The 27,199-nt window shown below is 34.5% G+C and overlaps 1 protein-coding gene across 1 annotated transcript; it reads left to right on the forward strand.

Annotated features, from left to right (window-relative positions):
* The first annotated feature begins 620 nt into the window (after positions 1-620).
* LOC123524921 (dynein axonemal assembly factor 11-like) lies at positions 621-25,916 on the forward strand. Its single transcript, XM_053538324.1, has 17 exons — positions 621-734; positions 2,871-2,964; positions 4,254-4,327; positions 5,270-5,347; positions 6,291-6,387; positions 6,823-6,898; positions 7,619-7,669; positions 8,128-8,187; positions 11,496-11,611; positions 12,765-12,830; positions 17,931-18,023; positions 19,635-19,712; positions 20,472-20,537; positions 21,668-21,737; positions 22,129-22,224; positions 22,661-22,749; positions 24,932-25,916. The coding sequence occupies exons 1-17, from the start codon at positions 725-727 to the stop codon at positions 25,116-25,118; spliced, it is 1,401 nt and encodes a 466-aa protein (XP_053394299.1). The 5' UTR covers positions 621-724; the 3' UTR covers positions 25,119-25,916.
* The last annotated feature ends 1,283 nt before the right edge of the window (positions 25,917-27,199 follow it).

The raw sequence follows: 27,199 nt of genomic DNA on the forward strand, positions 1-27,199 counted from the left end.
TTTTCTAATAAAAGGTATAATTATGTACAATATATATATATTTTTTTGCATGCACATAGCATCTGTCAAATCTTTAGAAAAAGATGTTCCGTCTTTCTGTGTATTACTTTTGTTTTAACTTCCTGATTACAAATAAATTCACTGAACTTACAAAAAGACAGAAAAAAAGCAATAAAATGAGTCGCGTAGCTAGTATCTACCCATCAGTAAGCTGTCAAATACATGCCAAATTGCACGAAATGACTTCTTAATATAAAAATGATTTCTGGGGAGGCCTCAACCCCCTCCCACACCTATCCCCAGTCGTCGTTTTATGACTCGTACACGCACCCCACTCCGTGAAATTCTGGTTGCGCTTATGCAACAACAACAAAAAGCGTGTACTAGTTAAGAAATAAACGCTCTTTGATGATTGATTCAATGCAACCTGATGATGAATCAATATAAAATTCAAAAATATTGTGTACACAGATAAAATTTATTTGATCAGTTTGTAAATACGTGATAAAGAGCAGTTGAATGTCAAAATGATTTATTTATCCTATTTTAATGTGGGTACGTAAAAGAAGGTACGAAAATAATTGGTACAAATGAAGATGACTCTCCGTTGGAGAAGGTACGAAAGGCATATGTAAACAACAACAACGTTGTTTGGTGTTTTCTCGAGAATTCTATATATTTTCCCCAAGCAAAACATCGATTGACAGAAGTTAATCTAAGGAATATGGTTAGAAGTAAGATATATTTTAAATATATATTGATACGAACTAATTTGTGAAATAATTTTTGTCGAGCCGGCATAACACTGCTACCGACACAACCTCGGGACTGGGGGACTGGGCATCATGTGTCCAGACAAGTTTAGCCATAGATTATTCAGGTGGACAAAAAATCAAAATTGTTACTTAGTTGTATGGTAAATGGACCTCTAAATCTGAGTAAGGGTAATGAAATGTGTATGGTATTTGTAGATACAAAGATAGGATGGAGGATGTCAGTATCCTGGATGTCAGTATCCTGAAACAACTTGTTTCCAACCATCACATATTTTCAACCACCTAACACTTTGTATAATTTATAAAAATCAGTCAGATTTATCAGTTTCGATTGTTCCATTGTTTACAGCGGAAACAGAACAATTTAGAAGCCTAAAATTCTCACTCGGCTGAGGCTATCTGCACGACCTTTGTGTTGATTATTTTCGTGATTCGGATGATGTTTGTGTTGTGCCGATTATTTTCGTCATTCCCACGACGATCATGCCTGGAAAGTCATGTCAATTATTTTAGTTATTGATACGACTAAAAATACTGTACACATATATGGCTAAATATATTAGCAATTTCCGGCGTAGGTACAGTATTCTTAAATATTTTTCTGTAATATAAAAAGCCACAGCGTCTGGTTAATTCACTAAAGTTAATTAAATAATTCAAAATGAATTGAATTTGAGGTCTAAAGATTTACCGTCTTACTCATAAGAGTAGACAAACTGTTCTGAGGGCCGAATGAATTTGGCGGTGAAAATTACATGCATTTGCATTCTTTTGATTTATTTGCAATTGATGAATTATTCAGTTAATTTTACTAATAATGGCATTTGTTAGGGTGTTGTTTTAAACATCCAATTAAAGTCTATTGATTTAATATCTTTAACAAATTAATGAACATGATGCTATAATAGCTAGTATTTTTAACGTATTTTTCACTAAGATATACCTTACGCCAAAAAATAGAAACGCTTTACCGAAACATCTGTCCTGCGAATAAGAATACTAATTTGCACGACCGTCGTTGGAATAAGAAAAATAATTGGCACAACAGTGTGCTGGTACTAGACACTTCCTTCTCCCTCAATTTTGATACTTGGAAGTTTTTATAAATTCCTTTTATTTAGCAGTACCATGTCTTCAAGAGGTGTATCTTATTGCCAAAAAATCAGTATGTTTCCTTGGTTACTACCTATTCTTACCTTAACCAATATCCATTATTTACATATCTTTTGAACTACATGTATATACCTTAACCTATGTTTCCTACCAATTTTCTAAAGCATACTGTACACAGTTATTTAGACAATACAATTCTGATGTCTGTCCTTGCAACAGTTTTCTTCATTTTCTGAGCAATTTGAAATATTTAGAGTGTCAGAAGAGTAGCTGTAATGTAATAACATTGACAGATGTCATCTTTGACAGCTATAAATAAAGCAGTCAAGCAGATGTAATTTAGCTGCCAATTTACGTAAGTGTACATACAGTATATTTGTCTGCCATGTTGGTTTTGATGTTTGTTACCAGACTTGATTTGTGATTGTTCTATGTTTGCCTTGGTGAAATGAAACTACATTTAAACTCCAGTGCTGTTTCTTTTTGTTCGAGTGAAAATGTCACACATGGTCAGATTTATATTTTAAATTTCTACTGATGACTTTCAGAATTTGAGATCATGAAACTTGAAACTTAAATGTTATGCTTTTATAGCATTTATGCTGATAGAAAGTGTGAGGCAATAGACCGAAGAGTTGGACTTGCATGTGAATGAAACTGGACAGAAAACTTGTTAAGCAGTCTGAAACTGGTCGTGCTGGGATATGAAACTGCTTGCCGCCTATTTGGTAGGAATACCATTGCACTGATGATGATGTTGGTCCGGTCAAATAAATTTTCTTTCCCATATATTCAGTAAGGTTGACATCTTCCGTTTCTGTTCTGAATATTTGGAGAAAATGTAAAAAATTTCAAAATATATGTTTTGATTAAAATTGCATATAATTGTGTGATTAAGTGATTTCAAAGTATTTACATTTATAATAGGCAGGTAGTCTTTAACAAATTGTGTTGCTGTTTTCATGTATATTTATATTCCAGTTACTGAAGATTTAGTTAGGAAGAAGGCAGAGCACAATGAAAGGGAGATATTCAGTCTGGAAGAGTTGTCTTTACATCAGGAAAACATTGAAAAGTAGGTGTTGCTTTCTGTTATCTGGGAGAAAGGCTTACAGCTATATTTATACATAAGTCAAAGATATCTACTGTGTGACTTCATATTGCTTTTTATATACTTTACAGACTACACATGTTAGTGTAGAACTCATTGAGTTTTGCTGAAACATTTCTTCATATCTTTTTTGGAGTATTTGGCATAAATATGGAGGTGAGCCCCTTTATTTGGTAGATATCAGTAGAGTGAAGGCATGAGATGAGCCCCTTTAAGTTTTGGATATCCACAGATTGAAGGCATGAGGTGAGTTCCTTCATGTCTTAATTATCAGCAGACTGATGCATGAGGTGAGCCTCTTTAAGACTTGGATATCAGTAATCTGAACTGTTCAAGTGTTGGACTTAATTAGACTGAAGGCATGATATGATCCCCTTTCAGATTTGGATATCAGTAAATTAAAGGTATGAGATGAGTGCATTTAAGTGTTAGATATCAGTAGACTGGATGCATGCAGTGACTCCCTTAAAGTGCTGGATATCAATAGACTGAAGGCATGAGATAAGTCCCTTTAAGTGTTGGATATCAGTAGGCTAAATGTGGGAAGTGAGTCACTTTATGCCTAAGATATCAGTAGACTGAAGGCATGGGTTAATTTGAGTGTTTGATATCAGTAGACTGAAGTCAAGAAGTGAGTCCCTTTAAATGTTTGATATCAGAAGACTGAAGGCATGAAGTGAGCCCCATTAAATGTTTGATATCAGTAGACTTAAGGCATGAAGTGAATCTATTTAAATGTTTGATATCAGAAGACTGAAGGCATGAAGTGAGTCCATTTAAATGTTTGATATCAAAAGACTGAAGGCATGAAGTGAGTCCATTTAAATGTTTGATATCAGAAGACTGAAGGCATGAACTGAGCCCTTTAAATGTTTGATATCAGGAGACTGAAGGCATGAACTGAGCCCCTTTAAATGTTTGATATTAGTAGACTTTAGGCATGAAATGAGCCCTTTTATATGTTTGATAAGAAGATTGAAGGCATGAGATTGGGCCCTTTGAGTCTTTGGACTGTAAGTAGACTGAAGTCATGTCATTTACATACAGAATGGCAGATTAGCTTCAAACTTCAGCCCCCTTCTTTGGAGTAAATTTCTTTTCTGCAGAAAAACTGTCAGAAAATTTTACAGTTTGTACTGAAATATTTGCCTGTTGTTTTTTTTTATCAACATGTTCATGCACTTAGATAATCTGCAAATAAATGGGTATGATTCAGTTGCTGTTATTTATTAATGCCTATCCTTTTTTTTCAGAATAGAGAATTTAGACAAATGGTGTAAACATCTCAAGATCCTGTATCTTCAGAGTAATCTAATACCAAAGATAGGTGTGTATTTACCGATTTTAATTTAATTTGCTGTTATTGAAACGTATTTGCAGAGAATACTAAAATTTTGCACTAAACAAATTTTAACTGACAAAATGTTAAGAAATTCTTTTGTAAAATACTAAGTGATAAATACAGCAACAAAATAAAAAGGCATTTTGTCAAGATTCTGTCTCAGAATTTAAATATAGAAGATTTTTTCCTGGTTAGTATTATAGTTATTACCTTTAACCAGACTTGTACTTTGTAATAAATCCAGACTGCTTAGCGCAATAGGGAGAGCGCAGATCTATGGATCACGGGGTTGTGAGTTCGATCCTCGGGCGAGGTGTAATACTATGTTCTCCATGACAATTTGATAAAGGACATTGTGTCTGAAATGGTGCATCCTCCACTTCTGTTTTATGTGGGGAAGTTGGAAATTACTTGCGGAGAGCAGGTTTGTACTGATAAAGAAACAGGAACACTGTTTTGGATAACTTCCCGCTGTTACATAACTGAAATACTGCTAAAAAATCGCGTTAAACCAAAAACAAACAAACATTATAAAGGTAAAAATAAAGTTAAATTTTATTTACCATCGTTTTGTGAAACAGTTAACATAAGCTCTGTAGAGCTTTTTGAGCGACCCTATTTTTAAGAACAGTTAAAACCAATTATACCTTACCCCCAGCAATTTGCTGGAACCCATTTACAGCTGGGTCGACAGGCAATTGTGGTAAAGTGCCTTGCCCAAGGACACACCACAATGGGAGTACCCAGAATTCGAACCAGGGGCCTTCACCTCCGTAGGAAAGCATCTTCGTCCACTCAGGATATATAATAATGCTTTCAGTGTGTTGTTACAATAGAATCCATAGGAGACACAGGTTTCACTTGACTTTGTTTCAAAGTTCTATTTGTTAATATACATAGTATCAATTTATCTTTTATCTTTTGCAGAAAATGTAGGAAGATTAAAGAAGTTGGTGTATTTAAACTTAGCCCTAAATAATGTTGAAGTTATAGAAAACCTTGAAGGTAAGTCTCACATATATGATAAACATATATTTAAGGTGTTTTTTGTTCAGAAGAAGAAATACGTTTTGATCTTTAACTGAAACACATTTTCTTTAGATGGAATGCTTGCTAATGGTGATTTAGTTCAATACTTAATCCATGAGTATGTTTTAAACCTGCTGCAGAATCTCAAAAAATATGACATGACATCACATGACTAGGCTTCACATGTAGTACAGAAACAAGTATTTATGTCTCCCACACCACTGTGGTGGGAGACATGTTAATTTACTCCTGTCTATGTGTCCGTCTGTCTGTCTGTCACAAATCTTGTCCGCACTCTAAGTCGAACATTTCTCATCAGAGCTTCACAAAACTTGAACAAAATGTGTTTGCCAATAAGTCCTCGGCCAAGTTCGATAACTAGCCAAATCGGCCCAGGCACTTCGGAATTTTGGTCCTTGAATTACCGAAAATTGCTCTGTACACAGATGCCAGTATCCGCACTCTAAGTCATTAGTGCATGGTTGAGGCCAGTATCTGCACTCTAAGTCATTGGTGTATGGCTGCAGATACATAACATATTTAGATGATTAGGCAGTTGTGGGAGACATGCGCTTTTCTCAAAAGCAGCTTTAGTTTATTGTTATTTCAAGAAATTCAATGCAGTAATTTTTCTTACTAGAAGTCAGGAATTTTGAATTGTTTTATGTAATTCTTCATGATTACATGTAGTTATGTACTAGCAAAACTATTTCCATTATCCCATTGTTTGAAATAGTGGCTTGATCAATTTATAATCCATCTCTTATATTTCAGTCAACAAATAAAAAGGGTGAAATAGATACTAGAAACTGTGTGTTTGATCAAACATTGATGTGTTATGCTCTATCAGTTTTTTTTCTCACTATATTGCCATTTTAGTAGAACCTCTTATTAATATAGATGTATGTAATCATTTCAGGCTGTGAGTCCCTTGAGAAGTTAGATTTAACAGTAAATTTTGTAGGGGAGTTAACTAGTATAGAATGTTTAAAACGGAACATCTTCTTCAAGGAGCTGTGAGTACACACTGCTTTACCTAAATCTTATATTTACTCTGATTCTTTAGCCATCTCTGTATAAAGATCAACCTATTTACCAAGTATAGTTGCATATGATTTAATCTGAAAATTTTACTCACTATTTGTATAACATCGCACCAACACAATTATAGGTCATATGGCGACTTACGGACAGCTCTTGTTTCTCCCAGTTTTTACTAAGGGATGGGAGGATGAAGAGAAACAAGTAAACCTCTGTATCAGGTAAAATTTGATGGACTCCATGATCACAAAGGAACAGAGATAAATACAAAACTGAGTCAAGGTAATGGCGGCATTTTATGACGTCAACACAACATATAAAACTGAATCAAATCTATAAGAAGATTATTTTTTGTACCAGTTCCATGTTTGTTAATTTTACAGAAGAACTTTCATTCGAATACATTTCAGATATCTAACTGGAAATCCATGTTCACAATATGAGGGGTACAGAGATTATGTCATAGCAACTCTTCCACATCTAAAAGTAAGTTGATTAAGCGTATAAAGAGCAGAATGACCGAGTGACAGAACTGAACATTACAGTTTGTCCTAAATAGTTTGCATGTTGAGTTTTAGTCATCATGTATGAAACGTTGGAATCTGCCTGTTATATTGTAAAGGGATCATTAAGTCAATGTAAATGTATCAGGTTTATTTCATTTCAGACATGGGTGCACCTGAATACACTTTGAAAATCTTAAATTGTTTTCAGATCAAAAGAAACATGCTTTGGGCCACTATTTTTTTAACAGTGCTGTATGCTTCTTATTGATAAATGATAAAAGGTCTAGATGTAGTTTGAAACTTTCTTGTTAACAGCTTTTAAAGTTGTCTGCTCATTAGTCTGTTCTTGACAAAGTTCACACATTCTAAAGCTTGGTCGTTTTTTCTGGTAGGTAAGGATGGTAAAAAGTATCTTATTTGACTTTACTTGTATATATCTATTTCTTTATCAACAAAGATTTCTCAGTTTTGTGACTAGAAATATATTTGTCAAAATATTTGCCAAATTCAGTGTTTCTTCTGCATTTAGATGAGTTTAGGGCACATTTTTGACATTTTATTGTGTCAGAATATCTAGTTTGTGTACTGGCATACATATAGTCATGTTTTTAAAAGTAAAAGTTTTTTTTTTCTGCTTGAATATAAAAGATGCAACATTTTAGATGTTTTTACTTACGTCTGTATTTTCTGTCCACTTCAGACATTGGATGGGACTACAGTAGAAAAGTCAGAGAGAATCATAGCCACACAGGTATGAACATTTACTGTTACCAAAGTTTCAGAAGGAGTTTTTTGATAATGAGCAAAATACCCCTGGATTCCTCAAATCAATGGGGCATTGCCAGGTTTGATGGGTACTTGAAGACATTAATAAGAGGTATATCCATATATCCAGCTACCGTTACAGTCACTGAAGTGCTATTGTTTTCTCAGGATTACATAGATGCAGAAAACAAATTACTGTTTTATAATTCATAGAGTATTTTTTTTCCATTTTGCAGAATATGTATTCTATCTGATGTTGTCTTAAAGACCTCTTTGCTATTGCTAAATATAGCAATAATCCACTGTCATTGTTTTAGCCTAACTGACATACCATTTTAAATAAATATTTTTAATATCCTTGATTGTATTTTTGCCTATGATACCATTTTTTTTCAGAATTTCTTGCTTTTCACCCAAGTTTATTGTGTATGTCTTATATTTCAGAACTATGGTGTTATAAGGGCTAGAGTTATCCAGCAACAGATTGAATACAAGAAGAAAAGGGTAATTGATTTTATTTTCTTAATAACAGATTCTAGAGGTCTGCTTGAACCAAGTGATTAAGGTGGATGACTTACAGTTATTTGCTCATTTTCACAATTATTTAATGTTAGGAAATTACCCATCTTACTTGTGGGTGGCAGTTGTTAAAAATCCCTGCGTTTGTTAGAAATATTACCTACATCGGTTGGGCATATCTGATATCCTGCATACATTCATGCTTGAAAATTGCTATTATAATAGCTATTGCTGTTATATTGGAGTAACTCTAGTTCTGCATATCTGGATCAAACTTGTAAACAGTGTAGAATTTGATTTAACTGACTATTTCAAAGCATTACTATTTAGAAAGAAAATATGGCCAGTGACAAAAATGTGGCAGTGTGCTTGAGTTTTTCTGGACTGATTTAAAAATTGATCTCAAGCAAGTTTTCATCTTCAGGAAAATCAAAATTTTGATGAGATTTTCATGTATATAAAAAATTCACACAGTGAAGATTTTTATGAAACTTCTCACAGTTGTACCTAAATTCATACCTATGGTTAAATATGACATCTTTGAGCTTACTTTTCAGGTATTTGCCCATGACTAGAGTGCTCCAAATTTTAAGCTGATTTTGTGAAGTTATTTAAGAAATTATATATCCCAAACAGTGATCTGTTGTTGAATAAAATCAAAGGAATTATATTAATTTACAAGAACGCAAACAAAATGTTATAATAATATGCATCTGAACAATAAATGATGATTTTATTCAACAGCAAATCACTGTTTTAGATATAACATTTCAACTGTAACATGTTATCAGCGATTATTATCTAAATCACTGACATATTTGGCTGTTATGTGGCTGCTGTTATGTTCTTCTTAGGGCGCAGCTATGACGTTTGACACAGTGATGTACTAACATACAAACTGCATGTGTTGCATAATAACACACAGCTTCAGTCTCCTTTGTTAAATACGGAAATAATTCGGATTGTGTTAGAATTAGAATTCTAGCATAAAACTGCTGTTCTTGTCACTTTTTAGGGGTGTTTTAACAGGAGAGAAAACGTGTGTTAACAGAGAGATTCTCGCGCTCACATGCTGTTATAACACCTTTTTATATATGCGCGTTCTGTGGCAGAGCATAAACGTATTACGGCCCAAAAACGGATAATTCAAATGGAAATGCAGTGAAAAAACAACTCGGATATTCCCGCGCATTTCATGGAAATTTAATGACGTTGAGGGATAATGTATTCATTTATTCATTTTTTTTTGCGTTTTATGCTAGATTAGCATTAGCGCATGTTATTTTCGTGTTATAACATTTTCAGAATCCCTCAGGATACGTTGGTACCCTCGCCCTATGGGCTCGGGCACCAACCAATCCCTCGGGGATTCTGCTGACGTTATAACACGAAAAAACATATGTTATCCCTACATTATCACTTATTTCTCATAATTATGCAGAAACTTCTGTTGTAATATTTAATCCTTAGAAGGGTCTGTAAATGTCATTTACTTTTTGTGTGTTTAAAGTTTTCATGTGTCTGATAAATTTGCTGTCATAAATTATCCTGATGAATGACACTAAGCCATGACTTTTGGAGTTACAGATGTGCATAGTTATCTTTAAAATAACACAAAAAAGGAATTCAAAGTAAAGTCTAAACCACCAGTGAGACAGAATGTTATTGGAGCTTTATTTCCTAAAGAATGAATAAATGATGTATTCTGAGGATTAAGTTTGCCAAGCTTTCATTTATATGAATGTTAACTAACAGTAACTGATAGGTACATAATCTTACTGGTTATCAAAACAGTAAGAACTGTTCTACTAAGGAAGGTCATCATTAATTTGCATGAAATAAAGTAACCTAATTGTTTTAAGCTAGCTTGAATAAATACCAGTGCATCATCTTGCTTTTATGGGAAATTAAATCCTTGAAGAGTTGTTTGGGAGACTTGACTAAAGTGAGCTTAACAAAGGTGGAATTTCATCCCTGTTATTTTATAATCCTAATTGTCAGAAGTGCATTATAACATGAAATCATGATACAAGGTTTCTAGAATCGTGTAAAACTTCCAGGATTGAAGTAAAATATCAGGGCATAATTCTCATATCAAAGTAGCAAAACTTTTGCAGTCCTAGATTTGTTTTGAGTTGACATCTAGTTGAAAGTGTAACGGTATCACATCCCAATGATATATCTAAGTGTTAAGTTCACTAACTCTTATGGAACCAGTCAGCAATGTGAACTGTAGTTACTTCCCTTAGGCAGCTTTTTTTATGCTTGTCTTTTTAGTTAACACAGCAATAAAAACATTGAAATGTTATTTAAGAAATAATAAGTTCCCAATCATGGTTTATTGTAGAATAACCCGTGTGTTGAGTTCTTCTGCGTAAGAATATAATCACGAAGGCCGTAGGCCTGAGTGATATATTGTTTCGTGTAAGAACGAAAAACTATGGTTATTCTATGATAAATCACACTTGGGAACTTGTTATTTCGATTCTAACACGACACACTAGTATCAACAGTGTTAGAAAAAAAGGTAACTACTTTATACGACTGCTACGCACCTGGATCGGATGACGTCATTGCACGCGAGTGTTTTATTGCAGAATAACCTGAGATAGATTTTGCTCTACCTGTATGTAGGTTATTGGCTTTTTGTGTTAGAATAGTATTCAGACATCTGTGCTGCAAAACACTGGTATATTTAGTTTTCGAAGTATAAAACCATTTACATTATCTTGTAATACTAGTAATGCTTGTTTAATTTGTATGGCAGTGATGCATTCAGATGCATTTAGAGATATTCTTCATGTTTGTGTGTATGTATGCATGTGGAAATTGAATCCCATTGTCTCTTTCAAATTTGTAGCATAAAACGGAAAGTCAGTGGTGTAATGTTCTCTATGTGGAATATCTAGAATACACGTCAGAACTGGCATACTGAAAAAAATATCATACAGCATAAATGACAATCAATGTGTTCATTTATATAAGCAGAAAAGCCATTATCGTATAATAACCAAAGTGATGACACATGAAATAATTACAATTAATGTCATAAAATCTTAAAGTTTATGGATTTTCCTTTATGTTATGCATACATTAAAAAAAGGCACATAAATCTATTAATCTTATTTGTCATGTGATGGAGAAATGTTTAATTTACAACTCGGAGAAGTTTCTTTAAAATCTGTGTCATCATGATATATATTTTTTTCTATATGCAAAAATGTCATTAAACCTGTGAGTTTTCCATAGAGTTCTTTATCTTGATTTATACAAATTGAATGACATTTTTTCAGGAAAAAGAGAAAGAGGAAGCAAGACAAGAGGAAGAAAAGGAAAGGTTGGAAAAAGAGGAAGAAGAGAAAGTGAATAAGCCTGGTTTTGATGGAACTTGGTACACAGATATCAATGTGTATGTGCAATTTTTTAGTGTTGTTTTTATATTGACACAAGTATTTTCAAGGTTTAGAAGAGTCAAACAACAAATATTCTCAAGGTTTAGAAGAGTCAAACAACAAATAGAGTCAAAATGAGGCTTTTAACAAATTGTAAACTTAATTCTGAAGAAGATTTTACTTTAAAGGGTAATCTACCCCTATTTTTTTTCCAAAGAGTTATTAACCACTAATTCGTACAAATGGTGTTTTGAAATTCCTTCAGGGTATTAATTGCTCTTATCTCAGTTTTTAGCTCGACTTTTAAAAGAAAAAGTAGAGCTATTGCACTCGCCCTGGCGTTGGCGTTACCGTTGTTGTTGGTTAAGTTTTTGATAAAGTCAAATATCTCTGTTACTATCAAAGCTTTTGACTTGAAACTTGAAATAATTATTTATCTTGAAAGTCTACACCAGGAGAAACAATCCCCATAACTCTAATTTAAATTTTGACAGAGTTATCCCTTTTTTTTAACTTAGAATTTTTTGGTTAAAGTTTTATATAACGTCCAATACCTCAGTTACTGACAAAGCTATTGACTTGACACGTAAAATAGTTATTTACTATCAAGCAATCCCCATAACTTTGATTTGAATTTTTACAGAGTTATGCCCCTTTTCAACTTAGAATTTTTTGGTTAAAGTTTTATATAACGTCAAATATCTCTGTTACTGTCAAAGCTATTGACTTGACACTTAAAATAGTTATTTACTATCAAGCAATCCCCATAACGCTGATTTGAAGTTTTACAGAGTTATTCCTCTTTTTAAGTAAGAGTTTTTCTGGTTAAAGTTTTATAAATTTTTTACTGGCAAAGCTCTAATTCAGAGTCAAGCACTGAGAAAAGTCGAGCGTGCTGTCTTACGGACAGCTCTTGTTTAAAGGGTAATATTATTAATATCAAAAATGTTCAAATACATCGTTAGCTGCCAGTGGATGCAAATTTTTTCAAAGTTGATGATTACATATCACTTCCTGTACATTCATTTACTCATAATATAATTTATTTGCAGCTTTTATAAGAGCTTCTATATGAGCCTGTGGTGTTTAGAGTGCCAGCCTTTTAAATTTTTGATTTTAAAGTTTTTACCTCCAGCATTGCCGTTATTTGGATTGTTGTATGTGTTTCAGGGACAAAAATGAAAGAACAAAAAGAGAATTAGAACAGCTGGAAAAGGAACATGCTAAAGACAAAGAGTGAGTAGAATATCTTGTCATGTTGACAATGTGATCTCATTGTCTTTTTATTTGCCTGTCTGATTGGCAAAGACTACCGTTGAACTTCGGTTGCTTGACATTGATTTGACAAGCAAAATTTGTTCGAGTGACCTGTAGTTCAAGCCATCGAAAAATATACATTATATAGATATTTTGCCAGAACCAGCAATGTGAAGTGAAGGATGTTGTACAAACAAAATTTGATTGGATAATTATGTCTCCCCACTTCTGGGGGAGACATATTGTTTTTGCCCTGTCCGTCCATCCATCCGTCCATCTGGTCGTCCGTCCGTCTGTCCGGTCCATCTGTACGTCACACTTCATTTCCGAGCAATTACTGGAGAACCGTTTGACCTAGAACCTTCAAACTTCATAGGGTTGTAGGGCTGCTGGAGTAGATGACCCCTATTGATTTTGGAGTCGCTCCGTCAAAGGTCAAGGTCACAGGTAGAGTAGATGACCCCTATTTAATTTGAGGTCACTTGATCAAAGGTCAAGGTCACAGGAGCCTGAACATGGAAAACAATTTCTGATCAATAACTTGAGAACCACTTGACCCAGAATGTTGAAACTTCATGATTGAACATGCAGAGTAGATGATCCCTATTGATTTTGGGGTCAGTCTATTAAAGGTCAAGGTCACAGGGGCCTGGTCATGTAAAATCATTTCTGGAGAATAACTTGAGAACCACTTGACCTAGAATGATGATTGGACATGCAGAGTAGATGACCCCTATTTATTTTGAGGTCACTTGATCAAAGGTCAAGGTCACAGGAGCCTGAACAGTAACTTGAGAACCACTAGGCCAATTGTGTTGAAATTTAGCGGGATGACTGGACATGCCAAGTAGATGATCCCTATTGCAGCCAACCATCAGTGTCTCTTTGACTTTCGCTTCTGACTCCTATTGACTTCTTGCCTATAGGACTTTGCATTGGGGGAGACATGTGCTTTTTTACAAAAGCAATTTCTAGTTTTCCTTTGTCAAAAGCATGCTGTCTGTCAAAAGTATGTTCTCCATTGTACTTAGAAAAAATTTGGCAATCTTAATTGTTTTCTTTCTTAAGCTGACAATTTTTAAAAAAGTTATGAGAGCTGTAGCCTTCTGACTCTGTACCCTTCTCAGATGATTAGATCAAGAGTTATTCCTCCTCCATGGTCATATTTTAAACTTTATCAAGCTTCCTTTGTTTGTTTTTAGCTCACCTGACCATCTGTCCATCCACACTTTCCTTAAAACAACATCTCCTCCTAAACCACCAGTTCAATTTTGATGAAATTTCACAGGAATGATCCTTGGATAGCCCCTTTTCAAAATTGTTCAAAGAATTGAATTCAACAAAGAACTGTGGTTGCCATGGCAACCAAAAGGAAAAACTTAGAAAATGTTCTTGTCCAAAACCGCAAGGCGTAGAGCCTCGATATTTGGCATGTAACATCATCTAATGGTCCTCTATGAAGTTTTTACAAATTGTGCCCATGGGGTGAAAAGAGCCCAGGTGGTCCCAAATTTTACATAGACTTATATAGGAAAAAAGCTTCAAAAATCTTCTTGTCTGAAACCACAAGACCTAGGCCTTTGATATTTGGTATGTAGCATTGCCTTGTGGTCCTTTACCAAGAATGTTCAAATTATTACCCTGGGGTAAAATGAGGCCCGGCCCCAGGGGTCCCAAGTTTTAAATAGACTTATATAGGAATTTTTAAAAAAAAAAATATTTTTGTCTGAAACCACAAGACCTAGGCCTTTGAGATTTGGTATGTTGCATTGCATAATGATCCTCTACCAAGATTATTCAAATTATGCCCCTGAGTTCAAAAAAGTCCCCACCCAGAGGGTCCCAAGTTTTACATAGACTTATATAGGAAAAACCTTTAAAAATCTTCTTGTCTGAAACTGCAAGGCATAGGCTTTGATATTTGGTATGTTGCATTGCCTAGTGGTCCTCTACCAAAATTGTTAAAATTATGCCCCTGGGATGAAAAGAGACCCTGCCCTGGGGGTCCCAACTTTTATATAGACTTATATAGGATTTTTATTGTCTGAAAGTTCAAGGCCTAGGCCTTTGATATTTGGTATGTAACATTGCCTAGTGAATCTCTAACAAGATTGTTCAAATTATGCCCCTGGGGTGAAAAGAGGCCCTGCACCGCGGGTCATTTGTTATCTGAAAAAATACTTCAAAAATGATCAGATCATATTTCCTAGACTGTTTAATTATAATTACCTAATGACCCCAAGTGATAAGGGGTCACCTGACTGTGACCTTGACCTACTGACCTGCTTTCTTGTTTTTTAAGATACAGCCTTGAAATTTGGATGACATGTACAGTTTTGAACACTGATCTTAAAACTGACTAATGTGACCTGAACTACTTTCTTAATGTTTTAGCATCAGTTTGACATTGAAACATGTATGGGCGGCGGTACCGCCAAAATTAGTAAATATACAATCCATTCCTAAACAAGTCAGTCAGTGCAGTGCATTTCAACGCCGTCTAATCTAAAACTCAACCCCGTCCAATATATTTGCATTCAACGCATTGCATTTTGAGACCATTTAATACAAAACTTCATTCCATTCATTTAAACATGGAACGATGCATTAAAAAACTTGTTGCGATGCACCGTAATATGAAATCATCCAACAAAACATGATACCATGCAGCTCAATGTGAAGCCGTTTAACACAACATGAGTACGTGCAGTGTAAAGTGAAATGATTTATTACAACTTGACGCCGTCTAATGCATATTGAAACCGCTCTGTGTAATCTAGGGCGGTGTATAGAAACTTGATGCCATGCAGTCCAAATTGAAGACGTTTAACGCAACATGAATTCGTGCAGTGTAAAATGAAACGATTTATTAAAGCTTGGCGCCGTCTAATGCATACTGAAGCCGTGTTGTGTGATTTAGAGCGGCGTATCAAAATTTGATGCCATGTAGCCAAATGTGATGCCGTTTAAGGAAACACGAGTACGTGCATTGTAAAAGGTTAAGACTATCAGTTTATAAGTTTGACCTGTTTTAAATATAGATTCTGCATTAGTTTTACATAAAAATATCTTAAAATTTGTCCTAAAACCGACCTTGAGGTTAAAACTCTAACATTTAATTTTAAACAGTTCCTGCGATTTATCTCAGTATTAAAAGGGACCTTATGTCTGTGAAACGAAACACCTTTCTTCTTAGAGTTACTCATTAATAATATAAAATCAATGTTAACATGTTTATGCTTCTAGACAGAATGTCTAAATTACATGTACTTCACTGTACAATGTTTTGTCAATGTTTGTTTGTTTGTTTTTTCGGGGGTGGGTGGTGGGGTAGATCTAACTATGCCGCAGTTTTTTAACAGTATTTCATTTAAGTTGGTCAGTCAGTTTCCTGGATTTCTTACCAGTATTAACTTTATCTCCACAAGTACCTGCTACGCTCGCTCGGTTCATAACAGGCCAGGATCCAGGGCCGGTCCGAGCAGGCTCGTGCCCCCCCCCCCCCCCCCCCTCCCAGTTGGCTGAGAAGTGACCTATACTCATCAAAGATTCACCCTACTATTTTGACAAAGGAATATTTTTTCTCAAAATTTAGAACAAGAAACGCACTAGAGACCACCATGTCATACCTGTATTTCAAAATTTTCTAGGGGGAGAGCCCCTGACCACCCAGTCAAGAAGGGATTTACGTACTCCTACAATACCTCAAAATTTAGACCTAAAAATGCACCAGAGGCCACCATTCCATGCCTGTATTTAAAAAATTTCCAGGGGAAAGCCCCCTGATCTCCACCCCCCTCCCCCGATAAGAGGGGAGTATACACACCAATAAATGCACCTGAGGATACCATTTCATACCTGTATTTCAAATAAATCCCTGGGGAAGTCCCCCTGAATTCCCTAACATTGGCAAAGGCACTCCACTCCAATACCTTGCTAAGCGCCTCAGCGGTGATGTCTCCCTGGTGCCCCCTCCCCCTCTCCACTCCCGTCAAAAATTTCTGGATCCGACCCTGACAAATCCCCTTACAGGTCGTATGAAATCCATGTTAACATTGATTTTATATTATTAATAATTAACTCATACTCTGGAATTTTTTAGTGTTAATTTTGTCATTATTATTTCTATTACTGAGTCTGTTTCACGAATCATACTTCTCACAAAGCTTAAACTAAGAAGAAAGATGTTTCCCAAAAATAAGGTCCCTTTTAATAGTACTGAGATAAATCGCAGGAACTGTTTGAAATTAAATGTTAGAATTTTACCACGAAGTCGGTTTTAGGACAAAATTTAAGATATTCTTCTGAAAACATATCCAGAATCTATATTTATAACAGGTCAAACTTATGAACTGATACTGTCTTACTAATCTTTTACAATGCACGCACTCGTGTTTCGTTAAACGGCTTACATTTGGCTGCATGGCATCAAATTTTGATACGCCGCTCCAAATCACACAACACGGCTTCAGTATGCATTAGACGGCACCAAGCTTTAATGAATTGTTTCATTTTACACTGCACGAATTCATGTTGCGTTAAACGTTTTCAATTTGGACTGCATGGCATCAAGTTTCTATACACCGCCCTAGATTACACAGAGCGGTTTCAATATGCATTAGACGGCGTCAAGTTGTAATAAATCATTTCACTTTACACTGCACGTACTCATGTTGTGTTAAACGGCTTCACATTGAGCTGCATGGTATCATGTTTTGTTGGATGATTTCATATTACGGTGCATCGCAACAAGTTTTTCAATGCATCGTTCCATGTTTAAATGTATGGAATGAAGTTTTGTATTAAATAGTCTCAAAATGCAATGCGTTGAATGCAAATATATTGGACGGGATGGAATTTTAGACTAGACGGCGTTGAAATGCACTGCACTGACTGACTTGTTTAGGAATGGATTGTATATTTACTAATTTTGGCGGTAACCGCCGCCCATAAACATGTAGCTCATATTACTCAGGTGAGCGATCCATGGTTATCATGACCGTCTTGTTACTGTATATTGATATTTTGATATTATGTTGATAATAGTTATTATATATTAAGTGTTTTTTCTGTTTTTAGATTTTGGGATTCCAAGTCAGTATTTAGTCCAGAGGAGAGGATCAAAGCACACAAAAAGCAGGAGGAACAGAAAGATAGAGAGAAGAAGAAAGAGTACGTTGAACAGAGATTTATTACTTTATTAACAGGTTTCATCAAAGTTAACTAGTTTTTCTTTTATACTGGGTGTACCATTTACCGCGAATCTTATATTCAGTGGACTTTATTTGTAACAAAATGATTGTATGAAAGGATAGATTTTATTCTGTTTAATCAGTTCATATTTTAGCTTTAGACTTTTGGCAAAAATTTCGTCAAAACACCAGGTAAAAGTTCCACTTTAGTCGTTCAAAGAACAGAGGTGGGGAATTTTAACATTTTCTGGCATAAACCTATTACCATGAATTTCAACTTTCGTCAAAACACCAGGTAAAAGTTCCACTTTAGTCGTTCAAAGAACAGAGGTTGGGAATTTTAACATTTTCTGGCATAAACCTATTACCATGAATTTCAACTTTCGTCAAAACACCAGATAAAAGTTCCACTTTAGTCGTTCAAAGAACAGAGGTGGGGAATTTTAACATTTTCTGGCATAAACCTATTACCATGAATTTCAACTTTCAGTCTAAATTGTTAAATTGATCTGAGAAAAAGAAAGCATTTCTATTTTACAATGGGTCAAACCACATATGAAACAGATATGGCAGAAATTAGCAACTTCATTGAAAATTAGCGGAGAAAAATTGCAAAGATAAACCATATCGACCAGTCACTTTGCTAAATTCTTAAATTTCTGGGATCAGTGTGAAATGAAAAACAAGACACTCCAATTTTCAAAAATAGTTTTTCTAAATATGTAATAGTAAGCACATTGAGCATAAATAATGTTAAGTGTCAAAACAGGACATTCACGGAAGTATGTATATCCTTGTAATTGGTATACAAGGTATATATACTTATGAAGGACTTCAATTGTCTCTTTTAACCTAACTCTGTGTATTTAACAAGCTTACACATGAAAAGCTGGTGATTATACCCAGGTGCCCTCTGATCTCTGTAAAAGGGATTTGGGGTCTTCTTTCACCTCCAAAGCTGCAAGTCATCATTTAACTGACATTGTGTTGGTGTGATTTAATAACCAACATCAAAAACCAGATGTAATTTTTGTCGAGCCCCCCTTGCGGTGAGGTCGACTTAGTTGTCACTTTGGCGGGTCGGTGTTTGTGCGTGCGTCCAATTTTGTCCGGACCATAACTCTCACACCTATGGACCAATCTTGTTTATATTTGGCATGAATGTTTACCTCAGTGAGTGTCATGCACAAACCCCATGTTCCTATCTCAAAGGTCAAGGTCACAGTTGGAGGTCAAAGGTCAAATTGAGGTTGTCCGTAGCATTTCTTCTTCATGCATGGTGGGATTCTGATGTAACTTGGCATGAATGCTCACCATTATGAGACGGAGTGTCATGGGCAGAAACCGGGTCCCTAGGTCTAAGGTAAGGTCACACTTGACAGCTGGCGGGCTCGACATTCTGCCCATGGGCATACTTGTTCAAGGTAATTTCATTACATCAATGTCAATATTGAACATTTGCCATTGCTGTAAATGATGATGATGATGATGTTTATAAAATTTATGTCCTCGGAACATTTTACAGTACCACATTTTTTTTTACTTCTTTTCTCTCTGTAAGATAAATTCATAATTATGATCAATATTGCAGAGAAGCAAAAAACCCACCAAAACCTCCACGGAGATTATTTGCTGAAGATGGAAGGCCTCTAAATGTTAATGAATCAAAGTAAGTTTGCTTGTCAGTATAGTAGCCAAACTTCCGAAAGTGTTCATAGAATAACTTATTAGATTTCATTTACTTTGGAAAAGCCGGGGGTTGAGTTTCAATTTCTCTATTTATTTTGAATGTTTTCTGTTGTAAATATTTGTGTATTTACAGCTTACTACTGTGTATCTGTCTCTTTGTTTATAGATAATATTCCTTTATAGTCTAGATTGAATGAATAGCTTGCCAGTCAATAATTTAAACTATTGACCCTCAGTCCTTCTGACTTTGGGCATCAGAAATAAATTTTGATTTATTTTTCTACAATTTTTCACTTCTGCCTTAAGCAAAATTAAGTGATGATCAGTCTGTATCACAAACTATAGACAGCTGACTGGTGATTTATGTAAGGGGTCATATAATAATTGCATTTATATGTGTTTCAGTCAGACATTGAGCAGTTTTAACGGGCATGCATCTAGATTTATGTCACTTGTTTAAAGTTAGAAAATTATTTCATTTGTTTATATTTTAAGTAAAAAGTGTAATTGAAATGATTCAGTGACCTGTAAGCCGTTATATGAGTATTTACTTTAGAAGTTCATATTAATCTCACAGTAGATATTTGATGTGTAAATAGATTTAGCTTTCAGTTAAAATATCAACTTTAATAACATTGATATATGATTTTTGATTGTATATAAACATTGCTTTGTTTTGAATTTTTTATACACTTCTGTAGGCATGCCCCTTTAAGCTATTATGTTTACGTATTTCCAGGATAAATTTTAAACTAACAGAAGATGAAACAGGCAATAGCTACCTCCTAGATTATAACTGCTATAAGTAAGTTCTATTCTTCACTGACTTTTAAATGATTTAAGAAACATACCTATTGAATAAGTGTTTGTTTGTGTCAGTGTTAGTGAAATAGCCAAATTGAATAGTCAGTACTCTGTTACTGCAGTCCTGTTAGCCTGATTGTAGATTGCCCACTTTGATTGTGGATGGTTGTGGGTTTTCTTCTTGGCCATGTCATACCAAAGACGTTAAAAATAATACTAGTAGCTTTCTTGCTTGTAGCTCAGCATTAAGAGGATAGTACTACTAGGACTGCATGGTCAGCCGATTGTCAGTATAAATGACTGGGTGGGGGTATCATGTCACATGTCCACAGTGTGATATTCAAACTAATGTAGTCATCAATTTTACAGTTTAAAGCTTAAGTGAACTATTATGATTGTGCAATTAGAGGCTGCTAGAGCCAAAGTTCTCATCTACCTCTAGTTGGATCTTCACCAGACTTATTGGTCATAGTATTTTTGGATTGACCTTTCTCTTTTTTTATTTAGTTTTTATGACTACATGTTGAGGCTGCCAGAGCTAAATTTAGGGAAAAAACAAACTTTAAGCAATTTCTTTATGTGAATTGCTTGATGGATCTTTACCAAAGTTAGTCTGTAATATCTTTAGATATACCTGTCTCAAGTTTGTTCAAAGGTTTGTGTTTGACTGCATAAGGGAACTATAAATAGTAAATTTATGACCTCTTGATAACTTAGGAGAGAGATCACATTGTTTGTAGGTTCATTACTAAACTAGGTTTCACTAGTTTGGGCCACAGTCTAGGTAAATTTTCTCTAGGACATTTTGATGGCAGACAGTACATCCATATTTGACTTTTGTTGGAAAGTTATGTGGAAAAGTTGTCAGTTAGTTGTAGAGAATAAGCAAGTGATGTATGACCTACAAGAACATATTATTACTTAATCCACATCTATAACTGTTTTACTTAACTTGAATACTATCAAAATTGGTGCCAGTTCCTGATGAAAAAAATACAGTAAATAGATACTCCTCAGAATGTTTTATTGAAATTAATTTATATAAACTGTTACTCAGTCTGAGATTGTTAGATACTTGAATGAAAGTATGTGTATTTGAACTAGTAGTACCTTTCTCTCTGTTTTATTCAGGTATCTAGAAACCTCCCTTATTGATGTGGATGTACAACCTCATTATATTAGAATCAAAACTAAAGGAAAAGTAAGTGCATCATTAATTGTTTCGCTCTCTGAAAAAAGTAAAAGTAGCTGGTGAGTACAAATTACTTATCAGTCACTTGTATGAACTTTTAAATTTAATTGATATTTTTTACAGATAAAGTCTAGAATAAAATAAGAAAAACATTATTCATTTTCTGGATTTTATAATGGGATCTTTTCAATAGTACCCCAACTTTTAATGTATTTATCAGTTTCATTTTTAAAAATCTTAAATGTTTAATTATATTGCAAAATTAATGTAAAATTATAATGTAAGTATTATAAGCATATAAAGCAGTCTGTTGTTAGATGACACTTTTACACAGACTTGCTCTGGAATTTAGAGAATCTGTTTTAGGCCTTCAGTATAATAAGGATGGTTTATATTGTAGATATTTCAGCTAGCACTAGATCAGGAGGTTAATGCTGACTCCAGTACCTGTCAGAGATCTCAGATTACAGGGAATCTTCTTGTTACCATGCCTAAGGTTAGTTCTCTCTTGGAACATGTCTGGAATTTTCAATCTCAGTTTCTATTTTGCTTACCTTTGTTTACAGAACATTCCATTCCTATGTCTGTAGATCTTTATAGTCATATATTATTATTCAGACCTTGAAAAGGATAAAATGGCTAGAATTTGTCAGATATATCAGTTGTGTGGATTTTGCTGCACATTAATGTACACTGTTCTGATCAGAAAACTATGTTTACAAATATTTTCTGAACTTTGATAAAGTAACAGTATTAAAATTTAGTCTGATGCTGACACGACAGGCCCTAAAATATCGACAGGTTTATCGATGTAATTACAATTAAACATTTATCTGTGTTGAAATGTTTCATCAGGGAGGTTCTGCCTAGGTAATTATTAAGCAGTTCAGGCAGCATATCAAAACTCAACTTTGTCAACAAAATTATTGCAGGCAAAGCAGATAGTGAAACCCGCAATGAAACCAGCAAACAAAGAAGAAAACAAAGAAAACGTGAACAATACAGATAAAAAGAAACCAAGGTTTATTTTCTGCTTGTAATGTTATAATTGTCGAATAGACATGGCCTTTGTGTTGTTTATCATCTGATATACCACAGTTCAGAGTTCAGGTATGCAGGAATTGAACCATTAGGGTTTTAGCCCCACTGATTAAATATCCAGGCATGTGAAGAATGAACCATGGTAAATCATGCAATAAACCACAAGAAGGCCTTGTTTATTTTTATGATTATATGCTTAATATTATAAATATTTTGATAAAAATATACTAGATTTCAGTCATCTAAATAGTAATGAACACGACATCATGTACCTATTTGACATAATCATGGATGTCATAATGTTCTCTTTCCAGTCAGCGTGTCAGCCATTGTTTATTACAGAATATAAAACACTTGACTTCCATCTTTGTTAACTAAAAAGGGTGTCATGTTAGAATTTTTTTTATAAGGAATATAATTAGGGTACTTGCCCTTTATTTTCATAGATTTTTGCTATAATTGTGGAATATATAAGTTTTGCTTCAAATTTCATTCTGCAGTTTGATAGTGAGCTACATTTTTCATATTGTGAAGAATTTGCAGTTCAGAACTGGTCATGTTTTTTTTTTTACATAAAGCCGACTTATAACAATAAAATCTTCAAGGATTTATAATTATTATATTAAAATATGTTACATCCTTTGGAAGCCTGTTTTGATTTATTGAGTGGCTTTGAGGGAATATTGACAAAACATCTAGGGCTTTTGGAAGTATTAAGTTTCAGAACTACCTTTTCATGTATTTCAGTTTCATCTTAAGGGAATATTTAGCATTACAAATCGTGGGCTGAGCGCGAAACTATTGTAACTGTATATAAATAAAGAACAAGATACAATAGTTTCGGGCTCAGCCCTCCAAATGTTTTTAGACTTAATTCTGTTCTGACTGAGTTGTCTGCAGGTCAATAAAATCTGTAAAAAGATCATTTGGAAGCATAGAATGAAACCAAGCAGAATAAAAGCAGACTCGGTTTGACTGAGTCTGTTCATGAAAGGTAGTGAAATGTGCAACATCTCTTAGGCCCCCTAGCACCAGCTTTTAGCGGAACTACACATATATTGAATATGGACTCCATGATCACAAAGGACCAGAAAATGGAATAACAATGACTTATACTGAATGTATCCTTATTTCCAACTCTGTTATCTTTTCTGTTAATTGGAATTCTGTGACCTTTTTTAAAATCTTTGGTATTTATTTTCATTTCGTTGAAAACAAGGAAATAACTCTTGCTTGGTTTAGAGGGTTAGAATTAAAGTGACACCTGTTAAATCAAATTCAATGTTACAGGTAATGATAAAAATGTATATTTAATTCACCCTGTATTTTTGTAACATAGGCGTAGGAGCAGGGGGGACCAGCGGGGGCCAGGCCCCCCAAAGCTAGGAGAGGGGGGGCCAAACTATAGATTGGCCCCCCCAATATTTTGGAAAAGAGATATAACTTGCAGTCTAATATAACATTTACTTAGCATCATATAATTCTTTTCAGCCTAATTCTGATTTACATTTGGCCTTCCCTTCCCTGTATTCTGACTTGTCTCTTTCCGTAGTGTGGGTACTGAAATCTGTACGCGCCACGCCAAGCATTGTTTGATTACATTTTATAAAAATAATATATCATTGAGCGCAATCACTACAGTTCCGTTTTGAGCGTCTGCAAATCTGTGTAACTATCAAGCCTGTTTACACATGTAAACATTATGTATTTTTTTTGTTTTTCATTGTCTATTAAAGGGAAATGATATTTCCACAACTTTATATCACAATAAGACAAATGCAGCGCTAATTGATTGTATGTCCAGGGCTTTAACAAAAGAATGTAAAAAATGGTACACTTAATTAGAACAATCCATAATATGACTGATTAAGACAGTTCAGTGCCTAGTCGTATGTGTATCATCAGAATAACTCAATGATTGCTAAACATAGAGGCTTGAGGGGGCCTATGGCCCATTTGGCCCCTGTAAAAGGCTTTGTCATGAAAAATGCACCAGTGATACCTTGTCGCACCCTACCCCCCCACCCCCAGCCAGTCGAAAAGGTTTGGCCCCCCCCAAAGTTAAACTCGCTCCTACGCCCATGTGTAAGGAATATAGATATAGTTTTGTTTCATTGCTTTTCTGAAAAATTGAAAGAAAAAATCTTTATTTTACATTTCAGTAAAACATATGAAAAATTAGAAGTGGATGAAAAGGCAAGAAAAACAGTTGATATTGGTGACATTGTGAAAGAGAAATCAGATAACATTGTGCCTCCCCTTGGATCTAGACCTATATGTAAAACAAGAGTTGAGAGACCAAATAGTGAACAGTTTGTTGATAACCCTGATGTTCCCCCGTTAGAATGAAAGTGTGAAGAATGTTAATTTGGGATAAGATGATATGTTTTTTTCTTAAACCAGGTTTAGAAAAAATCTATGGAGCAGTAAATAAATGCTAAACCAGACACTGAGATTCACTGATACTGTACTGGAAAAACGAAAGGCTACAGTTTATGGGTAAAATGTGTTTGCTTGAATGTGTATTTTCTCAAGTCTTTATCAGAAAAGGTTACATGTTTTTCAAAATTATACTGGCCGAGGAGACCAAAGGGTTATTCATAATTACAAGGTCGCCCATCCCTGCTTGATCAGAGACCATGCTTCACTAGTGTCCATTATGATTTGAGCTTCAAGCTTTGCCCCGCAATATATTTGTATTTGGGTAGGTTTCTGTGATATTTATAATTAAGATACGATATACAGCAAACAAAGAGCCATTATTTTAGTAAGTTTGATAAAATTAAAACATATTAAAAATGCAATCTTTGTGCTGTTGTGTCTAATACCTTGGCTATAATAATATGATTTTACTCATGTGAGTGCTGCCATTTAAAATCTAACTTTAGGGAACAGTATAAATGCGGGGATAAACAAATAATATGTATATGTACTGATGTAGATCCTTGCTGGTCGCAAAGTCCTAATGTTTTTGCATTTTGTATGATGATAAAACATTTCGTAAGAAACAGTGAGCATGTTGATATATTGGAATATTTTCTTAGCAGGAGAATTACTGCAACACACCTGTATTTACGTTGCTATGTTTTATATATCAACAGCATGCACGTCTAGTAATGAAATAAATTCATTTAATAACAAAAGACATTCCGACTTACAGTTAATTAATTTCCTTATGCTACTTAGTCTGCCATGGTTTTGGGACCTCTGTAACAAGTGGTTTAAGGTCTCTGACATCACTTGTCCCTAACTGCTGTTTGTGTGAAACCTTTCTTTGGACGAAGAATTCTTCCATGTCAGAAAGCAGTTCGGCTGGCTTAGGGAATGTCTGTAACAGTTGCTTCCCTGTACTTAAAGCCTGGAGTGGTACCTAGGTCTATGTCTACCATCAAAAGCTACCATCAAAAGCTGCCACATGACCTGAAATTATGTTGATGTGACTTGAATCCAACTAAACAAAACCGCAGCCTTCCATAAGTTATCTCAAACATTCTTTTTTATGAGAAACAAACGCTAAAATAACTTAATGTGATAAAACATATGACATTTTGCGAGTGTCGTCAAAACATTACTGTCCGTTGTCAATAGCCTTCCTGACATTGTAACAGACCTGAGTGTGATTTTGTCTGAGATAGACATTTCCAGATCCCCAGTGTGTGATTGTCTTGTCCCTTGATGTAAATCAATTTTGCAGAAAGCTTTATTGTCAGTTTTATATCTTGTATAGTATTAACGTAGTCCTTGTGGATACTAGCTTTAAGTGCTTCAGCACATTATAGAGCAAGCAGTTAGATGTACATCAACTTGAATAATAAGAACAGGTGACGTCTACATATAAAAAATAAAAAGTCTATGGAATATGCCAGTAGGTATACATTTTGTGATATAAAGAATAGCTAAATTCCATATTTTAAAAGTTCTTTGAGGCTTTTTATATTATGCGAAAGACAGATAAAGCAGCTGTTGGAGATATATAATATGTGTAAGTACAACGTGTTTCATAAGAATAACTGTACTGTTAGATCCTTATAGGCATATAATAAGAAAGAATAGATTCACATCAATAGTATTTTGTGCTATGTTGATCAAATGTTCAAACCTATGATAAATATATAATACCGAAAATAAGAAAGAAGAGTTACTAGTAATTAATGAATTTTACGTCTTTTGTATTCATATTTTACAGGCGACATTAGTAATTTTATAGGCAAATTTAGCATAGAACTTTCTGAATCACATTGTTTTATACTTTCGTTTAGAGTTGCTGAGGAAATATTTCAGGAAATAATACTTTTACATTCGAACAAAGTGGCATAATTCAAGATGAATGCCCCTTTAATACCAATTGTGTAGCTCGGAAAACGTAGTAATTACATATGTAGAGAGAGGATTTATATTTTAATGATAGACATCTGAGAAAAAGAGAGTAT

Source organism: Mercenaria mercenaria, chromosome 3 (genome assembly GCF_021730395.1).
Source record: "Mercenaria mercenaria strain notata chromosome 3, MADL_Memer_1, whole genome shotgun sequence".
NCBI lineage: Eukaryota > Metazoa > Mollusca > Bivalvia > Venerida > Veneridae > Mercenaria > Mercenaria mercenaria.

Excerpts from the sequence above, each read along its gene's own strand:
- LOC123524921 (XM_053538324.1), top strand. Across the intron at positions 5,348-6,290 it reads AGTTATAGAAAACCTTGAAG|GCTGTGAGTCCCTTGAGAAG; the intron begins GTAAGTCTCACA and ends TAATCATTTCAG. Across the intron at positions 8,188-11,495 it reads TTGAATACAAGAAGAAAAGG|GAAAAAGAGAAAGAGGAAGC; the intron begins GTAATTGATTTT and ends ACATTTTTTCAG.